The sequence below is a fragment of the Podarcis tiliguerta genome, assembly GCF_965153285.1.
Source record: "Podarcis tiliguerta genome assembly, chromosome: 2".
Lineage (NCBI taxonomy): Eukaryota > Metazoa > Chordata > Lepidosauria > Squamata > Lacertidae > Podarcis > Podarcis tiliguerta.
The window spans coordinates 58130965-58150758 of NC_139535.1; the positions used below are offsets into that span (position 1 = coordinate 58130965).

General features: G+C 44.3%; 1 protein-coding gene across 1 annotated transcript; it reads right to left on the bottom strand.

Moving 5' to 3' along the window:
* Nucleotides 1-95: 95 nt before the first annotated feature.
* NIPAL4 (NIPA like domain containing 4) lies at nucleotides 96-18249 on the bottom strand. The gene is made up of 6 exons (XM_083423489.1): nucleotides 17761-18249; nucleotides 10234-10482; nucleotides 7764-7820; nucleotides 5963-6053; nucleotides 4910-5070; nucleotides 96-4030 (listed from the first exon to the last, which is right to left on the bottom strand). The coding sequence occupies exons 1-6, from the start codon at nucleotides 17804-17806 to the stop codon at nucleotides 3426-3428; spliced, it is 1209 nt and encodes a 402-aa protein (XP_083279615.1). The 5' UTR covers nucleotides 17807-18249; the 3' UTR covers nucleotides 96-3425.
* Nucleotides 18250-19794: the final 1545 nt, after the last annotated feature.

Here is a 19794-nt window from a genome sequence, read left to right on the forward strand (position 1 = left end):
TAGCTGCTCTTGCCTTCCTGGTTGGTGACAGAGCAAACTTTACAGGAAGCAATACAAGGAAGCAAACAAAACTTAAAACAATTGAAATTTCCACCTTTTAAGAGTTTGTACAAAAAGATCTTTATTCTTCCCCCCTCCAAGTACAAATGAGTACCATTGAAATGCCATATGTTCAAACTTGGGAGTGGAGGGAGGGGCAAATCCAAGTTGTCCATCATAACTATTCACAAAGTTACATTGATCTTATTTAACTGTAAATCAACATTCATTAGGAATGAAGATACCCAGAGTTTTAAAAGACCTTTGTAGACAATGAGGAGCACAGACTTTTAGCCCACAGTTGTGGGCTGCTATAGAGTTTTGAAATATGACCTCTCAACTGCGTTGGCGACTTTTCATTGATCTCTGATCTGTAGCTTGTACTCATTCAATATCCATCTCCTCCCTTTTCCGGATGAATGTTATTTGTCAGCATCAGTGCCAAAGCCAAAATTTCTGGTTGATATTGGAACTCTGTACAGTGGTACCTCAGGTTAAGAACTTAATTCGTTCTGGAGGTCTGTTCTTAACCTGAAACTGTTCTTAACCAGAGGTACCACTTTAGCTAATGGGGCCTCCTGCTGCTGCCATGCCGCCACTGCATGATTTCTGTTCTCATCCTGAAGCAAAGTTCTTAGCCCGAGGTACTATTTCTGAGTTAGCGGAGTCTGTAACCCGAGGTACCACTGTACTATGATGGTGAGATGAACTTGGATGCACTTCAGTCTCTATGGAGCTCCACTCTCCAACCTTCCCATCAAATCTTATTGTAAGATTTCATTATTAGAACTCAACATCTTGGAGGCTTCAAGCACCACATTTTTCCATTCCAGAAGTGAAGAAAGGACTTCAAATTTAGAAGAAACTAGAAGCTCGTCAACTTTTCATACCTAGCATCAAACACACATGCCACCATAAGTTTAGATGCCAATAATCTCTAGTTTGTCATTTTGCATTGGAAAAAGAAGCACAGCAGAATGAAAGTGAACCTTAGAAGGGTAACACTCTTACTGGAGTTCTTCCTTCTGGAATGAAGAACCATGGACAAAAAAGGAGACTATGTAAAGACGGGCAGAGCTTCTGTTTGTACTTCAACAGCTAAAGTATTACCAGCATGCAAAAATCAACTCTTTTTGCATCCTAAAATTTCCTTTAAAGTTTTTGCCAGCTCTCGGTTAATGCCTGTGCTATCCTCATAAATCTTAGGATGCTGCTCTTTTTAAATGCACAGCTCTTGCTGCTGCTGCTGTGGGGACTGAGAAGTTGTCCCTCCCCATAGCAAGCAAATACATTTCTCCGTGAAGTGGAAGCCTGCACTAGGCACTATGATTTGCTGTTTCACAGGATCAGAACACAGGATCAGGATGTGGATTTTATGGCACCCAATGCTCGTCATTTGCCCCTGAGCCCCCTTCATTTAGAGCAGCCTTCTCCAACCTGGCACTCTCTAAATGTTTTCGCCTGCTATACACATAGCCAGTCATGGACTCAGGGTTGGTGGGAGCTGTTGCAAAAAGCTTCGATTCATCATTCTCATGATTTTGCTGTCTGTCCCTTAACCCTACCTAATTTCTCTCTTATTGGTTTTCCACAATAAAGGGCATGTGCCTGTTACAGTACATTTTACAAGTTCTTGGTCATCAAGGCTAAGCAAAAAGACTTTCATTGACCAAAGGAAATCTCACAAGCATTTGGGGAAATAGTGACAGTCATGGGACCCAAACCACCGTCAACTTTCATGACATCATAAATCCTGCAGACTTGACCCCAGTTTACACTGCCGTGATCACAACTGGGGATTTGAGCTGTACAGAAAGGTTTTTTGGAGGGGGGGCTCTACTACATACTTATAGAAGTTAACATTGAAAATAAACACTAATGGCTATAGCCACTTACAAATCTTATTAAGAACATAACTAGCATGCTGTCCTCCTTTAATGATGGCGTAACACAGTACCCCAAACAGAACTCATGAGATACCACCATCATTCTGGTACTTAAGGCACTTTTGAACATGGAGGGCTATTGGCCAATAATATTTACATCACAACACCAGTCTCTCATATCTATCATGTTAAAAGCCCTAGCTTTTTAACATGGGTTCCTTGTGTGCGGGCCAGGGCTTTTCATGTTTCCCTGGCAGCTGTCAAGTCGCCAGAGTAACATGGGTACTGAGCTCAAGTGCACACAATGTGCAACCAAGCATGTTGCATGAGAAGTATGCTGCTTGTGGTGAGGAGAACTGCATCAGCTTCCTGCAACCAAAAACTGGGCACATGGGCAAGATTCTTACCACCACAGGAATGAATACTGCAGTTGACTGATTCTCCTTATGGTTGTATGTACACTGTAAGGTAAAAGGTTCTCAAACACCCTTGGTTAGATGGCTGACCCTTTGGTATAATGGCAGAAGCTAACAGAAATACAAATAGCATTTTGTCTCACTAGAAGTTTACAAGGGATGAAGCGTATTTCACAATTTTGCATTGGCTGTTATCCCTTTTCATAATGCATTATTACATAGGCACTATAGTACAAGAAATGGGACCACTATCAGAATTGTCCTCTTGATACATATTGGCACTGTAAGACAGTTGCCGCACTATCAGAGCAATAGGTTAATGGGTTAACTCCATCCACTTTTAAGCAGAACAACTTAATATCAGTGGAAGGCACTAAAGGGTAGTATGCATAGGCAGAAAGATGCATGCAATATTGTCCCAGTGAAATTGTTCCCTCTTTAGCGTACAGATGAGGCCATCGCACGATGGTGCAACCACCCCTTCATCAGGAATTGTCAGGCAACAACAGAAAGCTAGTTGTCTGGGAAAAGACTCCTAGCATAGCTTGATATCTGATCTAATTGGCTCATCAGAAGAATGACTTAAGTTATTTTCTGTTAACGCTTTCAGTAGAGCACTGAGTACTCAGGGTTGAAAAAGGCCACAAGAACTTTCCCTGAAGTTTCACAGGTCATGGACTTCAAATCTGAATGCTCTTCGTGGCCTCACAGCACCTCAGTATAGCCTCTCAGGGGAAGATCACGTTGGAGGAGACAATGCAAAGGGGCCAAGAAGCAACTTCAACCACAGATGGAACCATTCCCCACCCCACCCCCAAATGATTAATGAAAACCTGCTTGTCTGAGGCAGGCACAGTCAAAGCAGTCAAGGCAATTCCAGAGTGTGGGGTGACATTCCAAAGGATGGGAGGAAAGGGTTACTGAGACAAAACGTGAGAGAGCTAGTTCACGGTATCCAACTTGGTTGCTATTTCTCAGAAGATGCGTATGCGTACCCATTAATGCAAAATATAGCACATGCCTGTATTACCTACATACAGTTCAATCCAAGTTCCTGCAGCTGCAGGATTGTTGCTATTAGGGTTCAGCTGTAGATCATGAATACTTTGGGTTTGTTGTCAGGCTTGATTTCTGGATTATCCAGCTCTATCAGGATGTTCTTGTCGTCCTTGACGGCTGGGGCCTCGTCAGCGTTTTGAAGGGTTTGTGGCAGGTTCCTCAAACTGATGTCCATATCTTTGAAGGCATGGAGTAAAAAGACCCCTAAAATAATGGTGAGGAACCCACAGACCGTCCCAATGATGTCCACCACAGACATGGTGACCCACTCCTTAAAGAGGATGACTGAAGTGGTGATGACAATGGTGGTAAACAGCACGTAGTAGATGGGGAAAACCATAGAGGTGTTGAAAATGTCCAGAGCTTTGTTGAGGTAGTTGATTTGGGTGGTGATAGAGGCCACCAGTGTGAGGACAAGAATCCAGGTGAGTGGGTCCTTAAGAACAGGCCAGTGAGCGAAAAAGCCCTTAATGGCGATGCCTAGTCCTTTGACTGAAGATACTGAGAATGCCCCAATCACAGAACAGATGGTGAGGTAGATGAGAATGTTGGTCTGGCCGTAACGTGGGGCGAGGAAGAAAATCAGAACCAGGCAGACCGCCAACAGAATGCTGGCATAAGCAAGGAAACCTGGAAGAATGAAAAGAAGGGGGGGGTGAGGAATTCATCACCAGGTTGTGGCAGTTTTATGAGGAGCAGAGTACAATCCGCAGGTGTGCTGTTTGTTAGTACTGTTGGTTGTGGCAAGGCAGTAACGCACCACTAAGAGGTATAAGGAGTTCAGCTGATCAACCACTAGAATCCTAGCTGTAATAAATGAGAACTATTCCACCTAAACAAATGGAACTAGGCGAGGTGAGTCTGCCAAAAGGACTGGCACAAAATGCAGAAAATAAGCACACATAAGGGCGGGATCTAGGGAAAGACATGTGCACGAGCTCTAATTTACGCACCTGCATATGTACTCAGAAGACCTATTTGGGCATCTGCCTGAACAAGGTCTTGGAATGGAGGTGGCTCACTCTCAATGTGGCCCTCCAAATGTGGCTCCCGTCATCCCTGACCACTGCCACTGCTGGTTGAGTGCAACAACACCTAGAGGGCCACAGGTTAACAATCCCCAACTTAAAATCATGGGAGGGCATCATGCGCCCAACATCACTGGGCAGACAGGTTCCTCTGTAGATCATTGTGTGTTTTAGTGCAAAGAGTCTGAAGAGGGTTTCAAAGTGAGTTCTCCACATTTGACGTCCTTGTGTGTCCAATTTGGCAATGGGGCATGAGAGATCTGTGAAGGGGGCAATGTCTCCAGGAAACAGCAGCAGCGGTGCAAAGACATTTCAGGGGATGGCACTGAACCACAATGCTCACAAATAGGATGACAGCCACACGGGGCATTCAAAGCTGAAGTGCTATGCCACTGCCATTCCACTTGAACTAGGGGTTCAGATAATAAGCTACATTTATAGCTGGATGGTGATACCTTTAACCTTCTGCTTTTCTGGTTACCTGGCTCTTTCAGTTTAAAGGCCATTTCGTCCAAAGTGGTGACCTCCTCTTCTTCTGGAGCATGAATCACAAGGACTGTACTACCCACAATGCTCAGCATGCAACCGAGTTTGCCCAGGAGATTCAGCCGCTCTCCAAGCAGGTACGAGGACAAAATGGCACTGGATAATAGGGGAGAAAAATCAATAAAATTGCTTTGGGGTAATCAACATACAGAAAACTAACAAGAAGTCAGAATACATGGTTGTCCCATTAATAACAGCCTTCTACAGAACTTTGGAAAGTTCTTTCAGTGACAGAGAGATATATACAATATTTGGACACTTCAAATCAGAATCAATCATCTAACTGACAATGGGCATGTTCAGATGCTCATATCTTAGCTTAATAAAGCTGATGTATGGATGAGCTTTGGGTACTCTCACGCAAGCGGTTTGCTCCTCCAATCATATTCTAGCTGCCATGTGTATCAGTTGATGAGGAGCACAGAGACGGAAGAGGGGAGCAACTCCACCCACACATCCCTTCCTAGCAGACCTAAGGCCCTTGAGGTTCATCAAGTCTTATCACAGCTGGGAAGAGGAAAACACTCGCTGTGACTTATTGACTGACTTCCAGCCCTGAGATTAATATTTAAGGGGTGCTGCTGCAATGCGGCAGGCTGCCACCACCACTTTGCTCCCAAAGGGAGTTCATCCTTTGGGACCACTACTTTGATGTCTCCACAACTCCCATCAGCTCCAGTTAGAATGGCCAATGGTCAAGAATGACTGGAATTTCAGTCCAAAACATCTGGAGGGCACCAGGTTGCTGGTTGCTGTTTTAAATGCACTCATTTAAAGTCATTAAAGTCACCCCTGTGTCAAAAAGTACCATGCAAGCTGCTTTTGGGGGGTGGGAACAGCCAGGCTGAAGCAAATGTTTGGCTTCTGTGTACTGGGAGAAAGTTATCAGGCTATTTTTCTGTTTGCATGGCCAGTCATGTTACTACCACTGACATTTACAGACCTAGAATAAATATGGGAGGACAGAATAGAAACGAGAGGAAATCACCTTATGAGCACGCTCAGGGCTCCGAGCGGAGTAACAATTGTTGCAGGAGCAAAGGCATAGGCGGCAAAGTTGGCAGCTTCTCCTCCACCCACTGAGCAAACAGCCAAAAGATAAACAGAGAACAGGTAAATGACAATGAGTGCTATTCCTGCTCAAGTGTTTTTGTTCGCATTCAGTGCATAGTTTGGCCCAATGAAAAAGAGCACTGGAGTTAAAAACCAGGAGACAGATGGTTTTACAGCAATCACTGTTGCGTTGTCATTTTTTTTAACAAGAAAAGGCATCTTCAGAGTCATGTTGTAGATTCAAGGAACTCCATGCGAAAAGTATTGACCAAATATCTCCTGAGTAATGGATCAGAATCCAATATGGTGGCAGATGTGCCCAGCCAATTTTAGAAAATGGACCTAATCCTAGCAAACCAGACAATGCTAAAATGACTGATCACCGCCTTGGGTCAGTAGCTTCCAAAGCCTTGGAGCACCTTTAAGAGTGTCATAAGCTTTCATGGACTAGATACAGGGGTCAGCAAACTTTTTCAGCAGGGGGCCGGTCCACTGTCCCTCAGACCTTGTGGGGGGCTGGACTGTATTTTGGGGGGGAAATATGAACTATGCCCCACAAATAACCCAGAGATGCATTTTAAATAAAAGGACACTTCCTACTCATGTAAAAACACGCTGATTTCCAGACTATCTGTGGGCTGGATTTAGAAAGCGATTGGGCTGGATCCGGCCCCTGGGCCTTAGTTTGCCTGCCCATGGACTAGAATCTGCTTCCAAGTCCTTCTGAAGTGGACTCTAGCCCATGAAAGCTGATGCCAGGGGCAGCAACAAGGTAGCCTCCTACATCTCCCACCACCCATCTCCCTCTGACCAGTGGCCAAACTGGGGTGGATGTGAGTTGCAGTTGCAGTTCAGAACATATGAAAGGCACCAGGCTGCTTACTGCTGGCTTATTCCATAAGGTGCCTTGAGGCTATTTGTTGTTTTTGGCCAGCAAACATCTCTACTGAGGAGTGAATCATTTATACTGTGAGGAGCAGGGCCAGCCCACCCATGAGGCAAGGTGAGGCGACCACCTCAGGTGGCAGGATCCACAGGGGCAGCAGATCTGGCTTCCAAGGAATGTATCGCTTACTGCTACTGCTGATGTGGCAACAACAGCTGTGTCACACTCCTTGGAGGCTGGATCTGCCACCTCCTCAGCAGTCCCCCCACCCCATGCCGCCTCTACAGCAGCCTCTTGGTGAATAGGTGCACTGCTGGTCTCCCACCCATAGGGAGGAAATGGTGAGGGCTGCCCTACTGGGTCTCTTGAACACAATTCAGAGCGGGTCCCTTTACTCCCAATGACAGTCTTTTATTCCCACTTCAGCCACCAGATAAGGTTGATTTGATTCCCCAATGTAGATCTTAACTCAACCCTTCTTCCAGGGGTAGGACACCATTTTGTGGTTTGCCTCATGTACCAATACGTTTTGGGCTGGCCCTGGTGATGATCATTCCCTCCACCCCAACCTTGGTGATGAGCTCTATACATTCCAGTCCCTACAGGGAAGCTGAAGAAAGCTGGATGCAATGGTGGTAAAGACTGAAAGGCCATTTCCATATAGTTGAGTTTGATGACCTAGACATTTCCCATGTCATTGTGGGAAAAGGCTCTCAAATATCACTGCTAGCATGTGGGGCACTACCAATGGAAATAGCCGCCACATGGTAGCGGTAGCGAATGAAAAAGAGGGAAAGTGATAAAGATTTGATAGGAACAAATCCAGGCTAGTGTGAATAACCATACTTACTGGTTAGCAAGCCAGCCCACCACAGCCAGTCCCTAAGGTAGCCATGGCCACCATCGCCTGGGAAAGCAAAAGGCACACATGCTTAGAGACTTCAAAAGAAAATAAGAACCACATACTAGGTAAAATTAAATAGAAACAAAAGGAGATAAAACACATGCAAACCAGTGGGTTCTGGGTGCATTTTTAACTTTCTTCCCAGAATGACAAGAAAGCATTTCATGTTCAAGATAATTATAGAGCACATTTTTGACACACAACATCATATGAATTTTAGCCATCTTTCCCTCCATCTTATATCCTGCCCTTTCTCCCAAAGAAGCCCAGGGTGGCAAACACATAGATAATAAAAAATGCAATCAAAAACAAAACATATTTAACATTTCAAAATTGTTTAAAACTATTTCAAACTATGAAACACAACAAAACATGTAACAAATAATGTGACTAAACAGGCCCACCAAAACGGAAATTTTTTTCATGGATGTCTAAAAGAATACGATGGTGTTTGCCTAATGTTGTTTGGCATATTATAATGCTTTTGGCCCAGGCCCTTTTGCACTCAATACTAAACTATGACGGGGTGGAGAATCTACTCTGGCTGGCAGGTCAGATCATTATCTCCCCAAATCTATATTAACAAATCCTGTTTTCAGGCTTCCAAAAAGCCTGGTCAGTGTAAGAACAGGATGCTGGACTAGGTGAGCCATTGGTCTGATCCAGCAAGACTCTTCTTATATTTTTAAATATGTGATTGTGATGCTACCCTAATCAAGTATTCCCCCTCATATGTTTTCCATTGTGTGAGACTGGGGGAGGGGGATGACATCAAGGATGCACTTAAAAGATCCCAGTGCCTCCATTAGGATCCTACCCCCTGACCCTACATGCTTTGCAGCTAAGTGCCTGCAGTTGAGAACTGGCTCTACTTGTGGAAGCTCCCTGCAAATTTGAGGCCCTGATCTAAAAGCTATTTGTCAATGCATATCAGTATAGTGACTCCTACCATAGCTAACTGAACATTATTACTATCCATAATAATGATATCCTAGCTTTAGAACAAGACATGACACGACACTGAAAAACAAGGTAAAAAAAAAAACTTTGTTGGAAAAACACAGAGTGAGATTATCAGCTGCTACACACAAGAATCCTGATTCCAGTATTTTATTGGAAACCAAAGCAGCTTAAGACTGAAAATAGGTACTAGCAAAACAGGAAGCACCACCTATCAATAGATGTCAGACTTTCAGGAATGTTAAAATGCAAGAGAAAGAGGGAGGTACCTAGATACCATGACAACAAATATGGCCTAAATGCCTAGATGGGCATGAGATTAGATGGGGTAGATACCAGGGGAAGAGAGTAGAACAGCAAAGTCTAGAAACTCCATGGTCCTGCAAGAGCTATAGAACCTGTGTGTGCTCTTCGAGTTTATTTCCTTTTAGCAGGGACTGCTGATATTTTTCTAAGAGAAAGAGCTAGTGGGCTGCCTTCAAGCTTTGCAAAACAGGGGAATTAAGATATTAACTTGAGAGCCTCCTTGCAAGTGCCTTGCACTACCACCACCATCCAAGATGAGACGAGTTACTTCCAGAAAAAGAGTCTTCTCGGTAGTGGCATCCCAGGGGTGGAATGCTGAAGAGGTTTGGCTGATGATTACATTATTGCCCCTTCAGTGTCAGAAACTGTTCCCAAATTTATTAGGTGCCATTCTAACCTTGCTGACTTTTTTGCTGCTTTTATAATTTTGTGGATTTCGCATTATTCTATTTTCTCCATTTTTAAAATTATTTTGGTAAACCATCCTAGGAAGATTATTGAGTTGAGGTATAAAATAGATTGTGAATGAATGAATGAATGAACCAACCAAAAAATAGATTTAGTTAAATCCCTAGGGGACCAACTTCTTCATTTTTATCATACCTGCATGTTGTTGCTGTTGAGACTCACCTTAGGTCAAGCTGTAACAAAGTAGTGCAGAGATAAGTTGCCAATGCGGTGCTCTCTCGATGTTGGACTGTAACTCCCATCAGCCCCCACCCAGCATGACCACGGTCAGGGTTGAGGCAAGTTGTTGACCAGCTACCCCTGCCTACCCTTGGTGAACTTCATCTACCAGTTGAAGTTCAGTGGGTTAGGTGGAGAAACGTGTCATACAGGCACACTCCCTAATGAACTGTGATTGGCTGTAATTGCCTGTTCAGGCAAGGATTTGCCTCTGTGTAATGTGTAGGCAAAGGCCCTCAGAATCCAAAACACTTTGAGGCTCAAAGTCAGATCTCTCAGCAATAGCCAACATGATACCCTCAAGATGTGGATGACAATTCCTGTCAGCCAGTGGTCAGGACTGATGGGACTTGTGGTCCAAAACATCTGAAGGGCACCATATTGGCCAGCCCTGTCTCAGATACAACCAGAGCTCATTCAGAAAATAATTCCTCACCCACCTCCTGAGCCATTGAAACCATACCTGCCCTGGTGCCTCCTGTCTCCACAAGCCGACGCAGTCCTTTTTTCTTAAGGATGACGCTGCTGCCAATCAAGAAGCTGGAGAAGATGGCCAAGGCCAAGCCAATGTAGAAGCCATATTTGTCTTCTATCTGTACCATCCAGTTTGTGTTTAAGGTGATATTATTGTGGGGTAAGACTGCTGAGCTGACATTCCCAACAACCTGACAGAACGTCTGCCCAGAAAGGCATGTCAGAGCTAATAATGAACCTGGGAAGACAAGAAAATGGGAAGAGGGCAGAAATTAAGACTTTAAGCAAATAATACATTTGCTGCCTTTATTTTACGTGCCATGCTCAAAACATGCCATTATTTAGGTCTTTTGCTTCCTTGAAAGAAGAAAAGAAATGTCCCGCTAGATCACTAGAACACGATTGTTCCTAGAACATGCACAAGAACACAATTAGCTTTTGCGCTTATTAGATTTCTAACAGTTCCATGAACTAATAAATGTAGTTACTGTATGGATGATGGAAGTAAGGGAATGTTACCTGTTCATCAGAATTCCCTCCTATGAAGAGCCATAGATGTTGCCAAACGAACGAACTGTACAGCTGACATAATGCTGTATGTCTTACAGTCTGTCTTACAATGTATTGCATCATATAAAGAAAGCATTTCTCAAAATCTCTTTCATACACTTGTACTGAATCAGTAACATTTCATCACTAACAAATCATTTATCAAAAAATATAAAACTGGAAAAACTTGACTGAGCTGCGACTGAGGAAAATAACTAACCCCCCTTTTTTGCAAATGCAAATAAATCATGATTAACAGATTTATATGGGACTATATAACTGGTTGATTCAGACAATCAAATCTAATCTTAATAAACTGAGATATGAACACACTTTTTGTCCACCCTGGCAGCCCCTTCTCTACCCCCTTCATGGAGTTTATAGTGAACCATAGTTTCCTCTTTCATCTGAACCAGGTTACTAGCTTTGGAACGGGCCAGGTTATTAAACTAACCTCAAACTGAACTTTAATATCCCATCTTGTTCCAAAGCTGGTAATCATAGTTTCTTCGTTCAGACTAAATGGGGAAGTGTGGCTAATTAGAGACTTCCTGGTTCGATTGCTCCTGCCATAAAGGAAGGAGTGAAAGGGATGCATTGGGCAGGAGAAAGGCTTGTTGAAATCTCAGCTTACTAAGCCAAGACATGATTGTTCAAATTGTGCCAACAAATGTGCTATCCTTGTTAAAGCCACAACACTGAGAAAGGCTCAAAACTTGTGAGTTTACCTCTGAAAATGAAATAAATAAATAAATCCTACCTCGGCAAGAACTGAAATAAGTTAACTAAATAAAAGTCAAAGTCAAACTAAACACTAGTGATACCTGGGTGCCATAATTCTGAAGTTTGCATGTGACATACATAGTTAACCACAGCCTGCTGAGTCCGCATAAACACAGTCACAACAGCAAGGTGTTCCCACAGTTGTAACTACAAGGCTAGTCACACCTGGCATGGCCTGAGCTCGAGATGAAGAAGGATAAGTGAGTAACTGCTGTAGCCAAGTAGAATACCTGACTTAGGCACGCTTTGTTCACACAAGCTAATAGTGACGCAATAAATCATGTGCTTGTTCGCTTGCTACAGTGGCATAAATGCTTTGAATTTTGCGCGCTCGATTTTGGAGATATCCTGCCGAGTCTCTGTGCAGCAACTGAGAATAAACTTTTACCTGTCCACCCACTGTCTCTTTATTGGCCTGGGAGGGACAGCGTTTTGGACTTGGTACCGGTAACACTATCATCTTCACATAGGAGAGAATAAAATATTCCCAATGCAGTCAACATGCTAGGTCAGTGGTGAAGAACTTCAGGCCTAGGGCTGAACGTAGACCTTCAGGCCTCTCTGTCTAGCTTTGGGATCCTTCCCAGCCTGCATCCCTTTATTCCCAGCCTACTGCCTGGCTGGATGACAGACGGACGTGGGTGTGTACATATGTAGAAACCTTTAACTTTTATTTTAGGAAGGTAAGACCTGTTTCTCCACCCATTGTTGCCTCTGGTCCCACCCAGTACCACGGACATGTGGCTCATGAAGAATTTGAGCCTTGGGCTGAAGAAGGTTGCCCTCAGGCTGGATATAAAACCAGGGGGGAAAGAGAAAGGGAGAAAGGAGAATTTTTGGAGCATTGAATTGAAACACACACACTCTCTTTCAGCACATACATTGCTCTGCAAATAAAGCATGCAACATAGTTTTAACTGGAACGAACACAGATACAAATCAAGTTTCATCAGTTAAAATTTTTATCAGCACCCAGATCTAAGGTGTGTCAGCTAGTGTGGGTGGGGATTGATGAGCCTCTGTGATTCCCAGACTCAAGACACACCCAAGGCACCAATTCATTTACACCATAATACAAGACAGGTGGAAACGATTACACCTCTTCCATCTCTACAAAGCCACTCATTACTATAAATATCCTTCTTTTCCGTGACAAAACGGATTATGGATGGTGCAGAGTACAAACCTTACAACTCAAATAAGGATAGGTTGGGCGAAGATTTCTAAAGGTGAACTGTGGCCAAAGGGCTTGACAGCACCTGATCTCCATGTGTAGGTTCTACTTTGCCCTCTGGAACAGGAGAGAAAGGAGAAGAAGCAGGTGCTGTCAAAACTTGTCCAGACCTTTTGTTTGAGCTATGCAAAGTGAGTGACAGCTAAGGACTCCAATGCTTTGTGGAGGACCTGGGTTAGGGCAGTCTGATACTTGAACTATCAGAAGCAAAGAGGGAGGGTATGTGAAACTAGTGAACATGGGAGATTTATTCTGTACCCTGCCCATTGGTTTTCAGGATATAGGTGATAAAAATATTTTTGAACTAAATTGGTTATTTAATCATTTTTTTAAGAACCCTGATATGCTTTGTGTTTTGTTCCTTGCTATTACTATTTGTTTTGTACATGGTCGCTTATTGTAAATCCACTTTGCTGCAGAGCTGTATATGTGTTAAATAAATATATACAACATTTTTTTTAAAGCACAGGCACTCTGATTAAAAAAATTGTTGGCAGCCCAGAACCTTAAAGGAAAGGTTAAAGGAAATGGTGCGTACCCATTTGCAAGAGCTCTTTAAATGAGAGGGAGAGAACATATATACCTATGATAAAACAGGGCAGGATTGTAGCTATGCTACAAATACAGTAATGCAAATGTGGCGTGGTGTTTTGACACTGGCAATTTGCCTGATACAGACCAGTCTTTGTGAGCCTGAAAACAAACAGTGAATTCTTATCTCCAACATACTCACAATGCCCTAATGTCATGTAGCCTTTTCCTTCCTCGGGGATTGACAAGAATACCAACATCCTCAAAAGCCCAAGTAAAAAAGAAAGGAGAAGGGGGAGGATTGAGGCCAGTTACAACCACACCAATTTATTTGCTCAGATTCTGCTGCATTCTGTGAGGGGAAATTCAAAGAGCACCACCAAATTTCAACCCTTTGCAACAGAAATGAAATGGGATCTGGGACATGTCTTCTGTCTAGCCAAGGTGATAATGCTAAGGTGGAAGACTCCTGAGGGAACAGAATGGACTGTACAATTTCAGACTGTGGGGAGGGGGAAATCAACTTTTTTGGGGGGGAGGGGGAGAATCAGCACAGTCAGAAAACCAGCACAGAAGAAAATGAGCTAAGATACTATTTTTCTCCTTGCTGCAGTAGTTTTTTTTAAAAAAGTTTGTTGATTGAGTACATGCGAGAGTGATAAAAAATGGGTAACCCTCTCCCCCAACTACAGCATGAAGCAGTAAAAAGGTAAAAGGCAAAGGAACCCTGGATAGTAAAGTCCAGTCAAAAGCAACTATGGGGTTGCAGCGCTCATCTCATTTTCAGGCCGAAGGAGTCAGTGTTTGTCCACAGACAGCTTTCTGGGTCATGTGGCCAGCATGACTAACCGCTTCTGGCGTGACAGAACACCGTGACGGAAACCAGAGCACACAGAAATGCTGTTTACCTTCCCGCCATAATGGTACCTGTTTATCTACTTGCACTGACGTGCTTTCGAACTGCTGGGTTGGCAGGAAGCATGAACTAGTATAGCCCACTTGTACATCATAAGATTCTCTCGCCTCAGTCTACGGTGTGTGTAGATCAGCCCTTCAAACTTCCATAAAAATCACAAAGGATAGAAGTAAACATTCAAATGTGCTGTTTAACTAGAAATTTCCAGCACAACCAACAACATATTTACTCACAAGTAGGTCTCACTTTCAATAGGACTTGCTCCCTTTTAGGTTTGCAGGCATTGGCTGTTTTTTATCAGAAGGATTTCGCCCTGTTCTTCAGCCAAAAGAAAAAAGGCACCCAGAGGAGCTTACAAATATAATGACGAGACCCACAGGCAGCTGACCCACAACCCACCACCTTCTCAGGATACAGAGTGCAATATGTTGTCCAGTGAGCAATGCAGACTCAAATCGCTTGTCTCTTTACACCTTGGCCATGTTTAGGGAGGCATCTCTATACTTCAATGGCAGTGTCACACACAGCAGCAGACATCTGGAACAATTCCCAGTCAAGAATGTTTTTAGTGAATTCTGGTCTTGAAAACATAGTTTCTAATTTTCAAGGAGAAAGTGATGTATATACTAAAGACTGATAGAATCTCAATGAAGGTCAAAGCCTTTAATTATGATACCCACTCCATAGCCTGCCATCCCCGCCAAGCCAGATATTCATAAAATCACAAGCAGGTAAACCAACTGCCATGAAAGTATTCAGGATTATCTGATAAAGGAGAGAATGAAAGAGTTGTAAACTCATCAAAATCTGCCATACATCTTTCTTCCTTTGCTCTGTCCCCCCCCCCAAATACAAATAAAATAAAAGCTTAGAAAAAGTATACTAATCTGCAGTGTAAACTTCTCTGAAATTGATAGATTTAAGAAATCTGTTTATTCATCTTTGGATCCCCTTGCTGTAGTGCCTGACACCAAGAGTCACAAGCCAAGGTGATACTCGAACACTTGACTGAATCCCTGGAGGCTAAAAAGCCAGCTATTACTTTTTAGAAATGTTTATTGCGTATTAATTAATTTGATGCACAACCTTTGAGATGCAAATGGAATACATTATTAACAAGCTCCATCTTAGTTAAAGAATGGGATAATATTTTAGCCTCCGTTTCCAATGTATCATTAGATTATAAACGATGTCTCATACAACAAGAGATTTTATTTTGAGTTTATTGGATTCCATCATGATTGCATAAACATGGACTCTCAGCGACAACATGCTGTTGGAGATGCGGAATGAATAAATATTGTGGAGAAAGAGTTAAACATTTCAGAAGATAACATCATTTTAAACTATATACTTAGTATATGATGCTTGACTATCAGACAATGTAAATGGATTCTCCATGCACTCACATCTGCAAAAGGATTGATACTGATACATTGGAAGGACAAAAATATGGATGAAGTATCCTTTAATTAATGGATAGCTGACATTACAACTCCTGCAACCCATGAACGGATCGCTTTCAGATGAAGATTAGGCATGGACAAATTTAATGATACTTTGGAACGTATTTATCGAAACCATAGTGACACATGAATCATCATATACTGAGGGAAACAATAAGTTTATTCATCTACATATATACTGTATAGTTTTGTATTTTATTGTTATTTTGTTATTGCTGTTTTCCTCTTCTTTTTAAAATGTTTTTAATATTTGGAAACCCAGCCAGATGAGTGGGGTATAAATAAGAAAATTATTATGATTATTTCTTTTTCCATTTTATATTCTTTTCTCCGCTATTTACTTTAACTCACTATTATAACCTCAATAAAATATAAATATTAAAAAGGAGTCACAAGCCAGTAAAGCCACATTAATCCGTGGAGCAGCCATGCTCATCAGTACAAGCTAACAGAAGGTAATCTTGAAGACTTATGGGTCATATGCTTCTATTATCTTTTACAGCCTATTTCACAAGAAGCCTATGACAAAACAGACTCATGAAAGCAGATCTGGCTTTTGATCCTGTTTCAAAACATATTTAGCAAATTAAGCAGCAGCGGAAGGGCAGCAAAAGAAGCCATCACTATTACTTTTGTTTGTGAATGGAGGGGGAAATCATTATACCCTTTGGAAGGTGAACAGGGAACCCTAATCTGAGCAGCACCACATTGTTCTGTAGGATTCACAAGACACCACTGCTTTTCACCATTCTCACCACCCACTTAGCACCCTAACCCTTCCACTGCTCCCATAACCCTATCCTGGAATACTCAGCCATAATTCCCAGTCAAGCCAGCACAGTTTAAGACAAGGCAGCTATTATACTTGAGCATGAGGGAAGTCTTCAGGGCTTTTTCCACTTTCTTATGAACTTACATGATAATACTGGAGTAACTGCCCTGAGGGCCATAATGTTCGCAGCCTCCCATGCTTTAATCTTTCGTTTGCCCTTTTACCTGTGGGATGAAGGAACCTTTGACCCTCCCAGAGGTTGTCAGACTACATTTCCCATTGGCTACACTGGTTGGGGCTGATAGAAGTCCAACTTCATTGATACATCAGGGTACCGCAGCCCACCTGCCACCAGAGTTCTTGTTTTTTCCTCTAGGGGTGAACAGCTCAGTGCTAGAGAGTCTGCTTGGCATGCAGGTCCCAAATTCAATCCCTGGCATCTTCAAGTTGAGCTGGGAAACTCTGGGGAGCCACTGGGAGTCAGTGTAAACAATACTGGACTAGACTGGCCAAGGGTCTGACCTGATACAATGCAGCTTCACCCATATTCCCACAAGTGCTCACAAGAACTGACTGTTCCAAAAAAGATAGAAGAAGGAAATATACAATTACTTCTAATTCGATCTTACGACCACCTCGCTAGTTTAAGTAAAACACCCCCGGGGAAATCCTGCTCTTTAAGTTTGAGTTTCACCTGCAAAGGAGGAGACTGGCCGGGCTGATCGTGAGAACGAGCCCCCTCGCCAAACAAGCTTCTCCTTTTTATTTTTAATCTCTGCGCCTGTCTCTTCAGGCGTACTTTGCACAATCGCTTGGCTTGCTTGCTTGGCGACCTACAGGCACCCGGAGGGGAGGAAACAGAGGAAGCTGCTGCAATCGCCTGGAGAACCGAAGGCGAAGAAAACGCCACCCTCCCAAACCCCACAGTTACGCAAAGCAGGCCACTCTTCGGAGCAACACAGACCTCAGGGGCGACGTGGGGCAAGAGGTTCCTTATAAATCTTCTGATCTCCCTCTTAGAATTATATGTATTCCAGCAAAAGAGGGGAAAGCGATTATTTTAATGGGTTTGTCTGCCAGCGTGGGAAGGACCGATCAGTTTTTTGGACCAGGAACCAGGAACTCGCCTGATGGAGATGGAAAGCTCTTCCTAACCTTGGGAAGTGGAAGCAGGAAAAGAAGTAAAGGAGCGCAGCCGAGCAGTCTCTTCTCCATCTCCCTCCTCGTAACCCGCGTGTGGCGGCCAAGCGAGCGCTCTTACTCACCGTTGGCGCAGCTACTGTTCACCCAGAGCGGCTCCGGTCGCTCCATGTGCTCCTTCCTGCCGAGGCTCCGCAGAGATCAGCGCATCCCCGGGAGAAGCGACGCGAAGAGGACGCGGCTGCCGGAGACGGGACCCAAGGAGGCTGTGGGTGCGATCCTTTCTTCCGCGCCGCCGCCGATCTTCGCTCGCTCGCTGTTCCCAGAGGGGCAGCGCAGCCCTGCCAGCCTGTTGCAGCGAAAACTCCAAGGAGTCTCGTTTGGCCAGAGCACCTTCAAGACTAACAAATTCTTGGGGCGGCCTCTGCGCGCTCTTGGCTCTTCTCCCTTCGTCAGAGACTCGAAGTCAACCGGCTGGCCTCGCCCCAACCTGTGGCGAGCGGAGAAGTTGCCTTGGGCGAGAAAAGAGAAGTGGCTGCTGAGATCACACCTGCCCTAGCCGGATCCACCACTCCTCCCGGTCCGGGTTTTCTCAATCTGACTCCGTCTCCCCCTCTCCAGAGGAGGGGCTTGTGCCCACGTGCTCTTCGGCGCCTACGCGCGTTGCGAGGCTTCCTTGCCCTGGGGTGGGTTGGGGGGCAGCACAAATCCGGAGGTGCTCGTGACTCCCGGGGTCAGATGCCACACATGTCGGGTTTCCTTGTTTCACGGAGAACCGCTAAGGTGAAAATGGGGGGGTGGGAGGGCTTCTCATACATGAGTTCAGCTCTGCCTGGAAAACAGACGCTTCCACTTTGTGTGTGCGTGTGCGCGCTGGAGGAAGTTTCTTTAACTTGCATTCTAAAAGTGGGAAATCAACGAAGCCTCTCTAGCAAAAGCAGCAAAATGGGCCTTGGATACCCATGACTAGTTCGCACATGTTTTGCCAACACATATATAAGTCAGGGGTAAGGTAAAGGTAAAGGGATCCCTGGCCGACTCTGGGGTTGCGGCGCTCATCTCGCTTTATTGGCCGAGGGAGCCGGCGTACAGCTTCCAGGTCATGTGGCCAGCATGACGAAGCCGCTTCTGGCAAACCAGAGCAGCGCACGGAAACGCCGTTTACCTTCCCACTGGAGCGGTACCTATTTATCTACTTGCACTTTGACGTGCTTTCAAACTGCTAGGTTGGCAGGAGCAGGGACCGAGCAACGGGAGCTCACCCCGTCGCAGGGATTCGAACCACCAACCTTCTGATCAGCAAGTCCTAGGCTCTGTGATTTAACCCACAGCGCCACCCGTGTCAGGGGTGGCTGGTGCTTATTGGCACTGACAAGAGAACCAACAATAGGTGGAGCCAGAGCCAATGACAGGCAGAGCCAAGTCACCGGTGGAAGTTTGTCCCCAGCTGCCTCCCTGTTGAGTTCTGCAAGGGAAATCCAGAGACTAAGGAGGAGGAGGAGGAAGCTGACAGGCAGGGTCATCCCCTGGAGTGGTTGTAAGAAGTAAGAAGGCTGAGGAAAGATTGAAGTTGGTGGGGTGGTGCTCAGCTAGCCCTAATGAACCAGCCCCCACTGATATAAGCTCAAGTTTACAGATCTATGTTTGTTACTTGCCAGCTGCAAACTAAAGTCTTGGATGTGTGGATGGGCTAGTGTGACAAATATTACCAGCACAACTTTCCTTCCACCTAAAGTCAACTCAACAAATTCTTTCAGTTGATATAGTTCACACATGTGGCTAAGCAGGGCTTTCCCCCCCAGCCAGAACTCGTCAGAACTCAGTTCCAGTACCTCTCGGGTGGGCACAATTGTCATTATAAGAGAACAAGGGAGGCGTTCAGCTGAGTTCCGGCACCTCTAAAAAAATAGCAGTGTATTATGCATGATTCATGACTCATCAAATGTAGGTATGAATGTGTGAACCAGATTTCAGTGTGGAGAAAAGTGTACAGAAATGACGCTCACATGGATGACATTGACCTCACACGTGGGAATAGGAAGGAAGGGCTTTCAGGAGAGGAGATTGACGATAGGGACTATGCTCTTGGGTTGCATACAGAAGAAGCTAACTGTACTTAGGTCCCATTGAAACTGGTATGGTTAGTAATAGCTAACCCA